A 16,689-nucleotide genomic window follows, 5' to 3' on the forward strand; every position below is an offset into this window, starting at 1 on the left:
TGGGTAAAAGTTAGATATGTTCATTCCCTACAATAAAATACCTTTCAGATTTGCAATAGCTTTCATATTTTTTGAGTTAAAGCAGTTTTTTGTGGTTTTAAGGTTTTACGTCATGGCGGCCATTTTGGAATTTTTGACCTACTTAAATTTTGTCATGAACACCTTCAGATGTTTGGTTCAAACATACTGAAATCATTTTTAAAAACCTGTGTGTTACCGTTTGAACCGAGAGAGCGTTCACAAAAAACTGGAATGATGAATAAGTAAGAATATAATAAGAAGACCATTTAAGAAACTTACGATAACATTTGATTTTTCACCATATATAATTACAGTTTGTCAGCACTTTAAATTTGGATCTTGAATTTCCCGCCAAATCTTTTGTATATCGTCTAATGTGTTGTCATGACCAGATATCACAGGTCGGTAGGCACATCCAGTTGGAGATCGATGTACGTATGTAAAACCATAATCTGGTTCAGCATTGGCGTTTATCTTCCGTCTACAAAGACCAGTGATATACACATCCTCTAGCCAGAACAGAGGCGTCATCTCCGAAGCATGGAAAAGTTTAGAAACAATATCACCGGATATGACGTAGGCTGTGCCACTTAAATATGGCGGATAGACAGCTTCCTTGTACATTTCCTGTGGAGTGTACCACTTTGACGCAGGGTTGTGGATAGGACGAGCTCCCGTATTAAGCATACCTATCACACTGTTCGTTTTTTGTTTATCTTTTAAGACGCCAACAAGATACGGAACATTAATGAACATATCATCATCAGCTTTTAGAACATATTTAACTCCTTCACAATATGTCATTGCCCATTTTAGCATTGCCACTGATTTTAGTGATAAATTTCTATAAGAGTCCACAAAATCTTCCTCTATAATATCGTTATATTGTCTACTCTCATTATGTAATTTTATTTGAATTGTGCCATTATTTGGTTTACCTATTAAAAATATCAGTCTTACTTCCGGATTGTGTTTTACGATAGACCCCCACGTATTTCTTATAACTTCTCTATGTTTGAAATTTGCCGGTGCGATACACACACATATCAGTAGATATACGTTGGTATTATTCTTCTTTTCGCACGTGCTGTTGTTCTGAATGATATACCGGAAGTTGTGAGGGTTGACTAATTTTGGTACTGGAAGCGCTATTGTTGTCGTGGCGTTGGCACTGGAGTGCTGTTGTGTTGGACTATCGATATGCAAATAAGGTTTTATACTTGGACTGTAGTGAACACCTGCATCATGCCTAACAACGTCCAAAATCAAATAGAAAATCAATATACTTCCCAGAAGTAAAAACGAAAACACCTTTCGGTATCGAAATCCATTTCCATCGCCATCTCCTTTCATTATGTTTTAACTGGATGTCTGAAATCAATAATAAAGAAACTTGAAAGAGCTTTGTCTCAATGACTTGTTTTGTAACTAAACAATATTTAAATACATTCGTTAACATATGTCGAAACTCGTTGTCTCGCAATGTAAGGGGCTGTCGAAAATATATATCTCGACTCATCTTTATTTTTTGAATAGTAAATATTAAGAACATAAAAATTAAAACACGGGAATGATTCTATATTTTAATAAAAAAAGGCAAAAACTTTTGAAGGGTACTGCGCAGGCATGAAAGTTAGTATGTAGACATTTGATTTGGTTTGTTAGGCTTACGCCTATTGAACAGCTAGGGTAATTTAAGGCAGGCCTCCTCTGTATAAAATGTGTTGAAATGCACATGTTAGAATAGGCGATTTTTCGGATGCTGGTGTTTATTAATGTTGTGTCTTTTTGCAACTCTTGTCGTTTTATAGAGTTTTAAGGTACTAAAATCATTACATTTACATATATTTCTAAGGGGTTTTGACTTCCCACAAACGTTCTTGTACTTGAAATTAGAAATATTTCAAAATAACAACATTTTATTTGAAATATTGGCAATGTTTATAAACGTTAAAATATTTCAAATGCAACACGAAACTGTATCTGTTGGCATTGGCTGTTTATAACGGAAAGAGTCGAGTGCAAATTTGACATCGAAATCGGGATCGCTGAAAATCTTATCCGGCTAATGGATACATGTATATAAATGTATGGGATATAATGGGATAAATAGGGAATGTTCATTAGACGGATATATAACTAGGGATATTTAGGTAATGTCCATGAGACGGATAGACATTATAACTAAGGATATTTAGGGAATGTCCATTAGACGGATAGACATTATAACTAAGGATATAGAGGGAATGTTCATTAGACGGATATAGACATTATAACTAAGGATATAGAGGGAATGTTCATTAGACAGATAGACATTATAACTAAGGATATTGAGGGAATGTCCATTAGACGGATAGACATTATAACTAAGGATATAGAGGGAATGTCCATTAGACGGATAGACATTATAACTAAGGATATAGAGGGAATGTTCATTAGACGGATAGACATTATAACTAAGGATATAGAGGGAATGTCCATTAGACGGATAGACATTATAACTAAGGATATAGAGGGAATGTTCATTAGACGGATAGACATTATAACTAAGGATATAGAGGGAATGTCCATTAGACGGATAGACATTATAACTAAAGATATAGAGGGAATGTCCATTAGACGGATAGACATTATAACTAGGGATATATATAGGGAATGTCCAATTAGACGGATAGACATTATAACTAAGGATATAGAGGGAATGTTCATTAGATGGATAGACATTATAACTCAGGATATATAGGGAATGTTCATAAGACGGATATAGACATTATAACTAAGGATATAGAGGGAATGTTCATTAGACGGATAGACATTATAACTAATGATATAGAGGGAATGTTCATTAGACGGATAGACATTATGACTAAGTTTATAGAAGGAATGTTCATCAGACGGATAGACATTATAACTAATGATAAAGAGGGAATGTTCATTAGACGGATAGACATTATAACTAAGTTTATAGAAGGAATGTTCATCAGACGGATAAACATTATAACTAAGGATATAGAGGGAATGTCCATTAGACGGATAGACATTATAACTAAGGATATAGAGGGAATGTTCATTAGACGGATAGACATTATAACTAAAGATATAGAGGGAATGTCCATTAGACGGATAGACATTATAACTAAAGATATAGAGGGAATGTCCATTAGACGGATAGACATTATAACTAATGATATAGAGGGAATGTTCATTAGACGGATAGACATTATAACTAAGTTTATAGAAGGAATGTTCATCAGACGGATAAACATTATAACTAAGGATATTTAGGGAATGTTCATTAGACGGACAGACATTATAACTAAGTTTATAGAAGGAATGTTCATCAGACGGATAAACATTATAACTAAGGATATTTAGGGAATGTCCATTAGACAAATAGACATTATAACTAAGGATATAGAGGGAATGTTCATTAGACGGATAGACATTATAACTAAGTTTATAGAGGGAATGTCCATTAGACAGATAGACATTATAACTAAGGATATAGAGGGAATGTCCATTAGACAAATATACATTATAACTAAGGATATAGAGGGAATGTTCATTAGACGGATAGACATTATAACTTAGTTTATAGAGGGAATGTCCATTAGACGGATAGACATTATAACAGTAAGAATATAGAGGGAATGTCCATTAAACGGATAGACATAGAATTATAACTAAGGATATAGAGGGAATGTCCATTAGACGGATAGACATTATATAACTAAGGATATAGAGGGAATGTCCATTAGACGGATAGACATTATAACTAAGGATATAGAGGGAATGTCCATTAGACGGATAGACATTATAACTAAGGATATAGAGGGAATGTTCATTAGACGGATATAGACATTATAACTAAGGATATAGAGGGAATGTCCATTAGACGGATAGACATTATAACTAAGGATATAGAGGGAATGTTCATAAGACGGATATAGACATTATAACTAAGGATATAGAGGGAATGTTCATTAGACGGATAGACATTATAACTAATGATATAGAGGGAATGTTCATTAGACGGATAGACATTATAACAAAATTTATAGAAGGAATGTTCATCAGACGGATAGACAATATAACTAATGATATAGAGGGAATGTTCATTAGACGGATAGACATTATAACTAAGTTTATAGAAGGAATGTCCATTAGACGGATAGACATTATAACTAAGGATATTTAGGGAATGTCCATTAGACGGATAGACATTATAACTAAGGATAAAGAGGGAATGTTCATTAGACGGATAGACATTATAACTAAGTTTATAGAAGGAATGTCCATTAGACGGATAGACATTATAACTAAGGATATAGAGGGAATGTCCATTAGACGGATATAGACATTATAACTAAGGATATTGAGGGAATGTCCATTACACGGATAGACATTATAACTAAGGATATAGAGGGAATGTTCATAAGACGGATATAGACATTATAACTAAGGATATAGAGGGAATGTTCATTAGACGGATAGACATTATAACTAAGGATATAGAGGGAATGTTCATAAGACGGATATAGACATTATAACTAAGGATATAGAGGGAATGTTCATTAGACGGATAGACATTATAACTAATGATATAGAGGGAATGTTCATTAGACGGATAGACATTATAACTAAGGATATAGAGGGAATGTCCATTAGACGGATAGACATTATAACTAAGGATGTTTAGGGAATGTTCATTACACGGATAGACATTATAACAAAGTTTATAGAAGGAATGTTCATCAGACGGATAGACATTATAACTAATGATATAGAGGGAATGTTCATTAGACGGATAGACATTATAACTAAGTTTATAGAAGGAATGTTCATCAGACGGATAAACATTATAACTTAGGATATTTAGGTAATGTCTATGAGACGGATAGACATTATAACTAAGGATATTTAGGGAATGTCCATTAGACAAATAGACATTATAACTAAGGATATAGAGGGAATGTTCATTAGACGGATAGACATTATAACTAAGTTTATAGAGGGAATGTCCATTAGACGGATAGACATTATAACTAAGAATATAGAGGGAATGTCCATTAAACGGATAGACATTATAACTAAGGATATAGAGGGAATGTCCATTAGACGGATAGACATTATAACTAAGGATATAGAGGGAATGTCCATTAGACGAATAGACATTATAACTAAGGATATAGAGGGAATGTCCATTAGACGGATATAGACATTATAACTAAGGATATTGAGGGAATGTCCATTACACGGATAGACATTATAACTAAGGATATAGAGGGAATGTTCATAAGACGGATATAGACATTATAACTAAGGATATTGAGGGAATGTCCAATAGACGGATAGACATTATAACTAAGGATATAGAGGGAATGTCCATTAGACGGATAGACATTATAACTAAGGATATTGAGGGAATGTCCATTAGACGGATAGACATTATAACTAAGGATATAGAGGGAATGTTCATTAGACGGATATAGACATTATAACTAAGGATATTGAGGGAATGTCCATTACACGGATAGACATTATAACTAAGGATATAGAGGGAATGTTCATTAGACGGATAGACATTATAACTAAGGATATTGAGGGAATGTTCATTAGACGGATAGACATTATAACTAAGGATATAGAGGGAATGTCCATTAGACAGATAGACATTATAACTAAGGATATAGAGGGAATGTCCATTAGACAGATAGACATTATAACTAAGGATGTTTAGGGAATGTTCATTACACGGATAGACATTATAACTAAGGATATAGAGGGAATGTTCATTAGACAGATAGACATTATAACTAAGGATATTGAGGGAATGTTCATTAGACGGATAGACATTATAACTAAGGATATAGAGGGATGTCCATTAGACGGATAGACATTATAACTAAGGATGTTTAGGGAATGTTCATTACACGGATAGACATTATAACAAAGTTTATAGAGGGAATGTCCATTAGACAGATAGACATTATAACTAAGGATATAGAGGGAATGTCCATTAGACAGATAGACATTATAACTAAGGATGTTTAGGGAATGTTCATTACAAGGATAGACATTATAACTTAGGATATAGAGGGAATGTCAATTATAATTAGATATAACAAAATAAGACTCTGACGTCACGGGTCCCAAGTGATTTTTAGTTATTATTTTATTTACTAAATGACTATATGACTAGTTAATTCATGTAACTCATTATGGATCCATTTATCGTAAACATTTTATGATTTAAATGTCCATTCGATTAATGTCAATTAGTAACTTTTTTTAACTTTAAATTGTATATTTTGCTTTAGGCTGGCTTTCACTTAGGGTAACCTAACAGGCTAAATGGACCTTCATGGTGAAGACTTCAGAGAACAGAACTATCAAGATGTCCATTTAATAATTGATTCTTAAATAACATTAAAAGGAAAAGTTAGCCTCGGTCACCGGACGCCAGTCTTAGTGGAGAGCGGGCTGTCTGACAACATCAAACTGCTCACACCGATTAATTTGTAGATGTACTGACACTTTATTAAAACACGGGACAGAATTTCGAACCTGACTTCTATCTTATGTTATGCCCCGGTCACACATTCACAGATCATCTCGACGGTGCCACTACGGATTTAATTTCACGGATGGCCCCGGAAAAAAAGCTAGTTTTCAATGTCTGATACGGTTCCAATACGGCTTTGCAACGGTGTGTCTACGGGTCTCCACAAATATGCTGAGGGTTGTCAACGTTGTGATCATTTGAAAACACTAGTGAAACTTATTGTTGAGGTGCACGAACAATAAATGACATATCTGAAATTAAAAATACTTTCCCTTAAATAAAACAATATTGAAATCTAAACGAGGAAAAGAACATAAAAATGTCCAGTTAAGGAAGCAAAGACTAAAATAATTCCACATGTGCATAAAACTGAAAGGAAATTTCGATGTAGCATGTTTGTAAGTTTGTACTTATCACTTATAGAATACCTATGCATTCTTAAACCGATTGTTTCAATAAAATTGAGATATCTCATTCATATATACACATTTTACTTTTTCTAATAATGATTCACGATCTATCCAAAACATCTTTCTGTGCTCTGTGAAGGAGCAATTACTTAATTGCGTTGATTAATTATTGAGAGAAACATTATATTCATAATTTAAACATTATCCATAACTCGTTCACCCTAGAAAAGTCGTTAGCGACAACCGTCTGTAGAAATACTTCAGAAGCTAGGTTTTCTACCAAATACGTAGTCGCCAATAATGTTAAGATATCCTAGTGTTTTGCCATTTTGGATGTTATAACCATGCCAAATAATCCATTTCCAAAGTCCTTCTTCAATTCGTTCTGGTTACCGATCTGATCGTCAGGGTACCACATTGAGAACCAAAATTAAACAACTTGAATTCGAAATTGGCAAGGGCTGTTAGAACCAGTACATGATACCCTTTATAGTTGTAATTGATATAGGTATCTTCTGGTTTGACCATTTAGAGCACCAAACTAATACGGGAACTCTAATTTCATTGCAAATTATTTAGCTTCAATGTACATATAGCAACTGTTCGGGTTCAGTAAAGTATGAATATCTCCACCAGCATCCCAAATGATAATTTGTACAAACTGGAAACTATATATCATCGTGTGGTAAAATTTTTGACCGCATCAATATATATATTTGTTAAAATGGCACCATTTATTGGTCATCTCAACACCATGACACATCATGTTAGTTTTGTACTTGCCAATTTTGTGGCAGTATTAAATTGGTAACGTGGTAGATCCGAATATTCCGTATTTCATCGTGATTTTACGTAGTTTGCCGTTTTTTATCCTTGACAATCCTGATTGATTCTGGCCTATTCGTAAAGCAACGTAACTGTATCGTGTTTTGTCGTGACAATCCGCAACAACGTTAACCCGTATTGTTCCTTATCAATCACGTAGCTGAACCGCACTAACACGTAGTCAACCGTAACAAACCGTTGTATACTTGATACGGTTGTGATAGGGTGTAGCACGGTTCAGTACATTCCAAAACGGTTAAGTAGGGACATACCACGGTTGTTTGATCCGTAGCCAAATTTTGAACATGTTCAAACTTTGTCACGGAACTGAAAATACTACCAAGTTTTAACTACGGAAGACAACGGGTATTTTACGGAAATCTGCGGACCATTACAGAATACCACGAATGATGCCGGATTGTATCCGTAGCTAATCCGGCGAGGTGATCCTTGAATGTGTGACCGGGACTTTAGCGACGCATTGTTACAAAGACGGATATAGACATTATAACTAAGGATATAAAGGGAATATCAAATATTGATTTAATGATTAAAAAAATACATGTACATAATTAGTCCGCTAAACCTGTCTATATTATCAGGGTTTTTTTTTCTCATCCCCCCCCCCCCCAATATATAGTTTATATGTTACGCAAAAATATAGATTAATTAAACAAGAGGTCCATGGGCCTATCAATTTGACTTTTTAATCTATGAAAATTATTTGGTTCCATCAAATCTGTGAATTCAGAAGATTGTTGAAATTTTAGCCATTTTGACCCCTTATGGCCCGCCCCCCTGCCCCTAGGACCAATATTGATAAGATGTTAAAATGCTACCTCCAGCTAATAATTCTAACCCAGTTTGACTAATTTCCTATGAAAAGTAAGCAAATAAAGTTCATAAATGAACTATAGTAAATTTGACCCCCTCCCCAGGGAGAAACTTGAGACCCCAGGGTCATATAATTCACAATTTTTGAAAAGGACCTTAAGACCTTTCCATCTGTGAAGAGTATTTGATTCTACCAGAATTTCAGAAGAAGAATTTTAAAGTTTTAGCCTATTTGACCCCTTATGGCCCCACAAATCATGAAAGATTTGTTAATAGAATTCAATGGTCATTTCATAGAAATAATTCTGATAACATTTGACTAATTTCCTAATTTAAATGACTAATTAATACTTAAAATGTGTTTTCCCTACATAAACTATAGTCAACTTAACCTCCTCCCATGTCTTTCAATCTATGAAGAGTATCTGTTTCCATCAAATCTGTGAATTCAGAAGAAGATTTTTGAAATTTTAGCCATTTTGACCCCTTTTGGCCCCGACCCTCTGGGTGTCGGCCAGGACCAATATGGATATGGCGTTAAAATGCTATTTCAGGTTAATAATTCTAACCCAGTTTGACTAATATCCTATGAAAACAAAGCAAATAATGTTCATAAATGTATTTTTCCTATATAAACTATAGTAAATTTGACCCCCTCCCCAGGGAGAAACTTGAGACCCCAGGGTCATATAATTCACAATTTTTGTAAAGAACCTTATGAACTTTCCATCTATGAAGAGTGTTTGATTCTACCAGTTCCAGAATTTCAAAAGAAGATTTTTGAAGTTTTAACCAATTTGACCCCTTTTGGCCCCGTCCCTAAGGCCCCTGGGGGTCAGTCAAAGAAAATTTGTTAATAGGATTCAATGGCCATTTCATAGGGATATTTCTGACGGCCTTTGACTAATTTCCTATTACAAATGACCAAATAATGCTCAAAAATGTGTTTTTCCTATATAAACTATAGTAAACTTAACCCCCACCCCAGGGTGATATAATTCACAATTTTTTAAAGGGCTTTGAGACCTTTCTATCCATGAAGAGTATTTGATTCTACCACATCTGTGGGTGGAGAAGAAGATTTTTGAAATTTTAGTCATTTTTACCCCTTTTGGCCCCTTCCATAGCCCCCTGGTAGTGGGGTCATATGATTCACAATTGTGATTGGCCTTATGCCATAGAAGGTTTGTGCAAAATTTCATTGAAATTGCTTCAATGGTTTTGGAAAAGAAGTCGAAAATGTAAGAAGTTTATCGTCGCACGACGGACGACGGACGACGACGGACAAAAGGCGATTAGAATAGGTCACCATGAGACTTCGTCTCAGGTGACCTAAAAAGCCTAATGATATAGGTATATTCAGCGGACTAGTACCTAAAACAATGACAAATGAAAATAAAATAATGATAGAAACAAGTATAAAACCATATGATATAATGAAAACTCTTCTTTATAGCTGCAAAAACCTGTACAATATATGATTATCTTCTGCATATGTTTCAACGTTTATTAGATTTAACACAGTAAACAGGAACTTGTAGTCGCGCATGCACATATGGACTGTTTACACTCGCCGAAAGAAAATATTATGAAATAGTGACTAGGTCGTTTCTATTTATTTTCAGTTTTTCTCCATTTTAAACAAAATGGTAATACAAACTTTTAAATTTTGTTACTAAAACAAAGAACACAACTTTTACAATTATTTTTAGTTCTATAATTCTTTTTATCTTGTATTTCATGATTTTTTAACGATTTAGTCCTTTTAAACAAAACATAGAAAAAAAAACAAAAATACAAGAAAAGTATTTGCTAGCATTTAAATGGTAATCTGATAATTTATGATACATGATATTTATTCATGCAAAATCACGACTTGATTTAAACGGCTCCATATATAATGCATTACTAAGGTTTTTATGGGGCAGACATAGTAAGCCGATACAAAACAAGTTGTTTATTAGGGTCTTATCATGACTGCCAGGATGTTATGTTGCTATATATATAATTTACAATGGAAGTTGTTTCACAAGCCAGTTTGCAATTTGAGTGTAACCATAAAAGGACACGTGTACACTAGTGTAGACCGAGGGGATGAAGACAGTCAAAATCATGCCTTACTCCATCCTTGATACTCCAGGGGTTACTGTCACTGTCGTGGATATAACGACAGTCATAGTAACCCCTGGAGTATCGAGGGTGGCCATATACTTTAATTTGTACATAAAACTAGTGTGATGAACGGTGTTCATTCTGTAATATCGTTCAAGTAATGTAATGTATTTCTAATGATGATTAAACTTAAATGCAAAAAACTATCTATCAGTGTTAATAATTTTTTTCTATCGTATATGTCAATCAATAATACAACATGTGATATATCAGTACATGTCCAAATCCAAATTCAGCTATACAAGCATGTAGTAGTCTTAAATTCATTCAGAAAAATATATTGTGCTTAGTTTCCTATTGAATTACAACGAGGTGTCAGACAAGGTGAACCTATTAGTCCTATTATTTCTTTAAAAGATAATCGTCAAAAATAGTCGATATTGTATGAAACATACGGCTAAGGCTAACCAGAACACAAATCGGTCAACCTAATCAAATGGTCAACAAGAAGTGAACATTCAAACTTCAAAACCTTCTACTCACTACGTTACACCGTTAAACAGGAAATCAAGATAAATCCATACTTATTAGTTAGATAATAGATTGATACTGAATATACATTCAAACCTGCCCTAGCGACCACCTCTGTATAAAGACCACCCGCTTATTCAGAGACCATTTTTTAGGCTCCCAAATGGTCGACTTCGTCTCAATTTAACCTTTATAAAAAGCAACTTGGGTATAATGGTCATTTTGTCTGTATCCCTTGTGTGGTCTTTGTAGACAGGTTTGACAGTACCTATACTATTCCCTATCATTTGTCCTTACCTTAAGAATGAATATCATTGGATGTTGTCATGCGTTGAACATCTTCCTTATTGGGGATACAACGTAGTTAATGTAACTGGCCATTGTACCATTGTTATACACTGTTGTCACTATATATCTGGGTTTTTGATGTTAAACCTAGTCGATAGATAACAGTGTTGACACAGTGGTCCTCGCTCTCGTGTCCACACCTACACACATGTGGACGCTGATAAGGGTATAGTGTATATCTTGTGTGCTCACTGGGTAAGACATTCAATCCAGTGATGGTACACTCCAGTCCCTGACGCAAGAGCTCGTCGTCTGCCGCTTTGATTTATCCTTACCACAAAACGGAAATTATTTTACACAAAACATTCTACAGCTATTCATGTGACTCTTGATTTTTTGTTTGTAATTTCATTTACAAAATACTTCTTTACTCTGCTTACGTGCTTAAACATCTCTCGCCTATATTTCTTTCATACATTGCGGCCTTAAACAAAGACATTGGTTTAGCTTAATAAGCCTAACAGATGCGAAGTAAATGTTTTATATACCAGGAAATTATCTTTATGTCATGACATCGTGATTGTAAATTGATATACTGTATAGTTGTTAAATTTCGTGGTGTAAAATTTCGCGATTTATTGATTGGAACTTTTTCGCAGGGGTTTATTTTCGCGACCCACCTTAGTGGTCTTTGAAAGCGCTATATTCTTGTGACAGGCTATAATATGTAAAACCATTAATTTGGTACATTTCGCGAATTATTAAATTTCGCGATTTTGGATGAATCCGCGAAATAAACGAAATTAAAACCCTCGCGAATATTACCAATTACACAGTACCCAACTTTCATCTTTTCACTTGACATTGGCGAGTCCTCTTGGTTGTAAATCAACATGTCTTGAATGCACGCAGTATGACCTAATCTAATTATATATCATTTACATACATTTTATGGGCTTAGAGTTAAATTACGTAATATTATAACATTATTGTGTTATATTTACATATGCCCCTATATAGTCAACGGGAGGGGAGTTGCGTTCAAATTAGCGTAAACGCAATGACGTATGAATACAAACGCAGTGCAGGTTCGGACTACTTCTAGTTCACGCTTCGATAAGATTTTGCGTCATAAGTTGACGGATTTTAAAATAACAATGAAGGGTTTTTATTAGATCCAATTAAATATGTATTTGACATCAAAACAAAACATGTGTTCAAGCATTGTAACGGTAATAAACTACAAAATGAATCGCTGGTCGGGACTACAACCGGGGGCTTTCCTCAGGAATGTTCGGGGAATCCCATAGTTACGTCAGATGTACATGTGTGTACGGTCACTTCTCACCTAAATATACAGAACATCTGATTGACGGTGAACAATTCTGGAAGCGTCTAAGCGAACAATAGGTTAACAGATCATATACAGGTTTCCAGAAAAAAACCCCATTACAGGTAGCCTATCCGAAATAGTATCAACAGCTTAAATGGCCCCGTCTTGGCATTCAAAATAGGCCTACACACAGGCAAACACTTGTCTATCCTCGGTACAATAAAATAAAAGTCATGACTATGAAGAATTTAGTCTAAATCGCGTTCTTAGACCGATACATACATGACAAATATTCAGCAGCTCAACGGTCATACCATCAATAGGCTATATCACAGTCACTTTCCTCGGTTGAAAATCAAATATGGCGGCTCGCTCCACTTCGGACCGCATCACTACCCTGACAACGATACATCCCGGTAGTCGTTCCACCTTGGCTATCTCAATTTTTATTCGAAATGGACATTATTGATATATTATCAAATTTGAAAAAAAAAAATATGTTGAAAATAATTGAAAAGTGTCATTGTTGTATTTCAAACCAAACTGCAGCTATAACTTTCAACAATCGGAACTATATCTTCGGTCATCCTGACTACCGTAGTTACCCAACTTAGCAACCATCACCGTTTTAAATTTTACGTAAAAGTAGATTTATTTATGTAAATATAAAGATTGAACAGTGTTTTGATTGCGTTAAAGGTGGTATGAACGCAATTGGATACATACATATTCTACATGTAGCGCTAACGCGCTACATTGAATATGTCTGTATCCCATTGCGTTCATACCACCTTTAACGCAATCAAAACACTGTTCAATCTCTATATAAATAGGTAACCAGCATTGGTTGGGTGAAAAATATTTTTCCAGCTAAAACATATATTGTTGAGCAACACAAACCTGATAACTATCGTTGAAAATACGACGTATGAATATGACATTACTACCAGGCAATGGGTCTTGAAATAAGCAGATATAGTAAAATATGCCATAATAACCGCCTCTAACCAAAGACTACCTGTTTAATTGGTCCGGATTCTGGGTGTTTCAAAAATTACCATTTCAAACACAATCCTACCTGTGTATTGGTTAAAAGGGACACTTGTTTGTTCCCTGAGTGTTCGAGGGGAGATAAATCACAACCGGAGCGATCGAGGGGAGATAAATCACAACCGGAGCGATCGAGGGGAGATAAATCACAACCGGAGCGACCGAGGGGAGATAAATCACAACTGGAGCGACCGAGGGGAGATAAATCGCAACCGGAGCGATCGAGGGGGATCAATCATAACCCTCGTATCGGGTATGATGTGTAATGTCCGATGTCGTTCAGGTTGTGAGGACGTTATAACAAATTGATATAAAATATCTTAAATTTGTGTTTAATTTCAGTTCGTTTCAGGGCTTCCAAAAAACTTCTAAGACTCGTTTCATAAAATCTCATTTAAAAAGAACATAAATTTTAAGATTCTATATATAAGCTTATATACATATCCTTCATTTTGGACATATTAATATATAATATATACTAAATAATAATATGAAGATACCATTACAATTTACTGTATAAATGAATTTACATTACTCTGGGTTTACTATCAACATCAGTTTCCTTATATCATTTTATCTCAACTGATTAAAAATTTCGCGATTTGACTGAAAACGAGAAATAAATCTTTGTCGAATCCAAATACCATGATTTGGTTTGAGGAGTAGGTAAGTTCGATCGATTTTACCAAATTTTTTTTTTTTTAGGAACATATTTTCGCTACCAAAGCAATGTGTTTCGATATCGCGAAATCACCACCCCTGGTATGCTATGAAGGAGACCACATGAATACGTAAACGATAGACGAGAATTACACGAAGGTATTACGTTGAAACTATTTTTAGATATTTCAAATGAAGTCTCTCCCTCTTCTTTATTTAACTATATAATCTTTTTCTGGTGTATTTCATAAGATGTTATAGACAGTTGCAAGTGTAAAATCATGAGATAATTCAACATATTCTTTTTTTCTTTTTTTTTTTCAAAAACAACTCAAATCATTGCCCGATAAATAATCCAATAATGCTATCAATTTTCAATAAGCATGGTCGGTTTACATGGAATTTTAGTCAGTGAAATAATTTGTATTTGTATCGCAACAATAAATTTAGTGATATATAAAGAAAGGAGTAACAATATGACTATTACCACTTACATATAATTCCACATTTCACAAACAGCATTTGAAAATAAGTTTTATCAAATAAATAACTTTACATTAAGATAATGATATCTCACAAGTCCATAACATCATGATAGTTCTTTGTAGACACAAATTCCCTCGCCACCTATACTAACCCACTTGTAATAACAGAACCCGAAAATAAGTTTTATATTGCAAGCTTTGAAATACATTGTATTGTAATTAAAATAAGTTTTATATTGCAAGCTTTGAAATACATTGTATTGTAATTAAGACATTTGCAATTACTGAACCCGAAAAAGAAATTTTATATTGCAAGCTTGAAACCAGTATGAATTAAGAGCGACTACCGTTAAGACATTTGTAATTACTGAACTCGAAAAATAAGTTTTTTTATTGCAAGCATTGAAACTAGATCAGCTAAGAGCTACTACAGTTAAGACACTTGTAATTACTGAACTCGAAAAATAAGTTTTAAATTGCAAGCTTTGAAACCAGTATCTGTTAAGAGCTACTACAGTTAAGACACTTGTAATTACTGAACCCGTAAAAATAAGTTTTATATTGCAAGCATGGAAAGCAGTATCAGTTAAGAGCGACTACAGTTAAGATTGGGATCGTTCAGCTCCCTCCAGATCTTGCTTATTTGCGTTGGTGTATTCTTGTGACCGGATATGACGTCTTTGTACGAGCATCCCTGAGCAGGTGGATGAAGGCTTGAGAAATTCCAGTTATCAATAATATTAGCCTTTATTCTTTCCCGGCACAAACCTGTAATGTAAACATCTTCCAGCCAAAGGAAAGGCTCATGAAAAGTCGACTGATACAGTTTGGGCACAATGTCACCGGATATGACGTAATTTGTTCCACTGGTGTAGTATGGGTAATACGTTTCATTGTACAGGTGTTCTGAGGTATACCATTTTGAATCTTTCCTACGAATTGGTTTTGCTTTCGCGATACGCTGCCCAATGACAGAATTTTTTAAACGTGTAGAGTTTAAAAAGTTTATTAAGTTGGGTACATTTATAAACATATCATCATCTACCTTTAAAACATAACTTGTATTTACACAAAAAGTGCTTGACCACTTTAACATAAATATAGATTTCAAAGTAAGATTAGCATACGAATCAACAAAATTGTCTTGAACGATATCATGGTAATAACTACTTTCATTTAAAATGGCTTTTTGAATAGTTGTATTGTTAGGATTTCCCAGGAAGAATAGGAGTTTCACTTTATTGTCCTTTTGGACGATCGATCCCCAAGTATTCCTTATAACAGTTCTTTGTTTAAACCCTGACGCAGAAACACACACTGCTATGAATAGGAACGTCTCTGTTTCTCCTTTTCTGCACGTTCCATCTTCTTGAATAACATAACTATGTTGGGTATCTGTTATTGATTTTGCATTGCTATGACGAAATGCTATTTGTTCTTTTGAAATAGCAAATGGTGGAGGGCTACATTCATATTTAATGTAGGCAACATTTTTCAAAACGAGTGACAATAAAATGTACGAAGATGCGACTATAGATACCATTACCATCCAGACCTGTGCTATCCTCAGTTTGG

The 16,689-nt window shown here is 34.4% G+C and overlaps 2 protein-coding genes across 2 annotated transcripts; both read right to left on the bottom strand.

Moving 5' to 3' along the window:
• Window positions 1–327: 327 nt before the first annotated feature.
• On the bottom strand, window positions 328–12,007 carry LOC138331565 (beta-1,3-galactosyltransferase 1-like). The gene is made up of 2 exons (XM_069279265.1): window positions 11,596–12,007; window positions 328–1,392 (listed from the first exon to the last, which is right to left on the bottom strand). Exon 2 carries the CDS (start codon window positions 1,372–1,374, stop codon window positions 340–342), a length of 1,035 nt encoding a protein of 344 aa, XP_069135366.1. The 5' UTR covers window positions 1,375–1,392; window positions 11,596–12,007; the 3' UTR covers window positions 328–339.
• Window positions 12,008–15,339: 3,332 nt separating this feature from the next.
• On the bottom strand, window positions 15,340–16,689 carry LOC138330837 (beta-1,3-galactosyltransferase 1-like). Its single transcript, XM_069278343.1, has one exon. It carries the CDS (start codon window positions 16,661–16,663, stop codon window positions 15,701–15,703), a length of 963 nt encoding a protein of 320 aa, XP_069134444.1. The 5' UTR covers window positions 16,664–16,689; the 3' UTR covers window positions 15,340–15,700.

Source organism: Argopecten irradians, chromosome 9 (genome assembly GCF_041381155.1).
Source record: "Argopecten irradians isolate NY chromosome 9, Ai_NY, whole genome shotgun sequence".
Taxonomy (NCBI): Eukaryota; Metazoa; Mollusca; class Bivalvia; order Pectinida; family Pectinidae; genus Argopecten; species Argopecten irradians.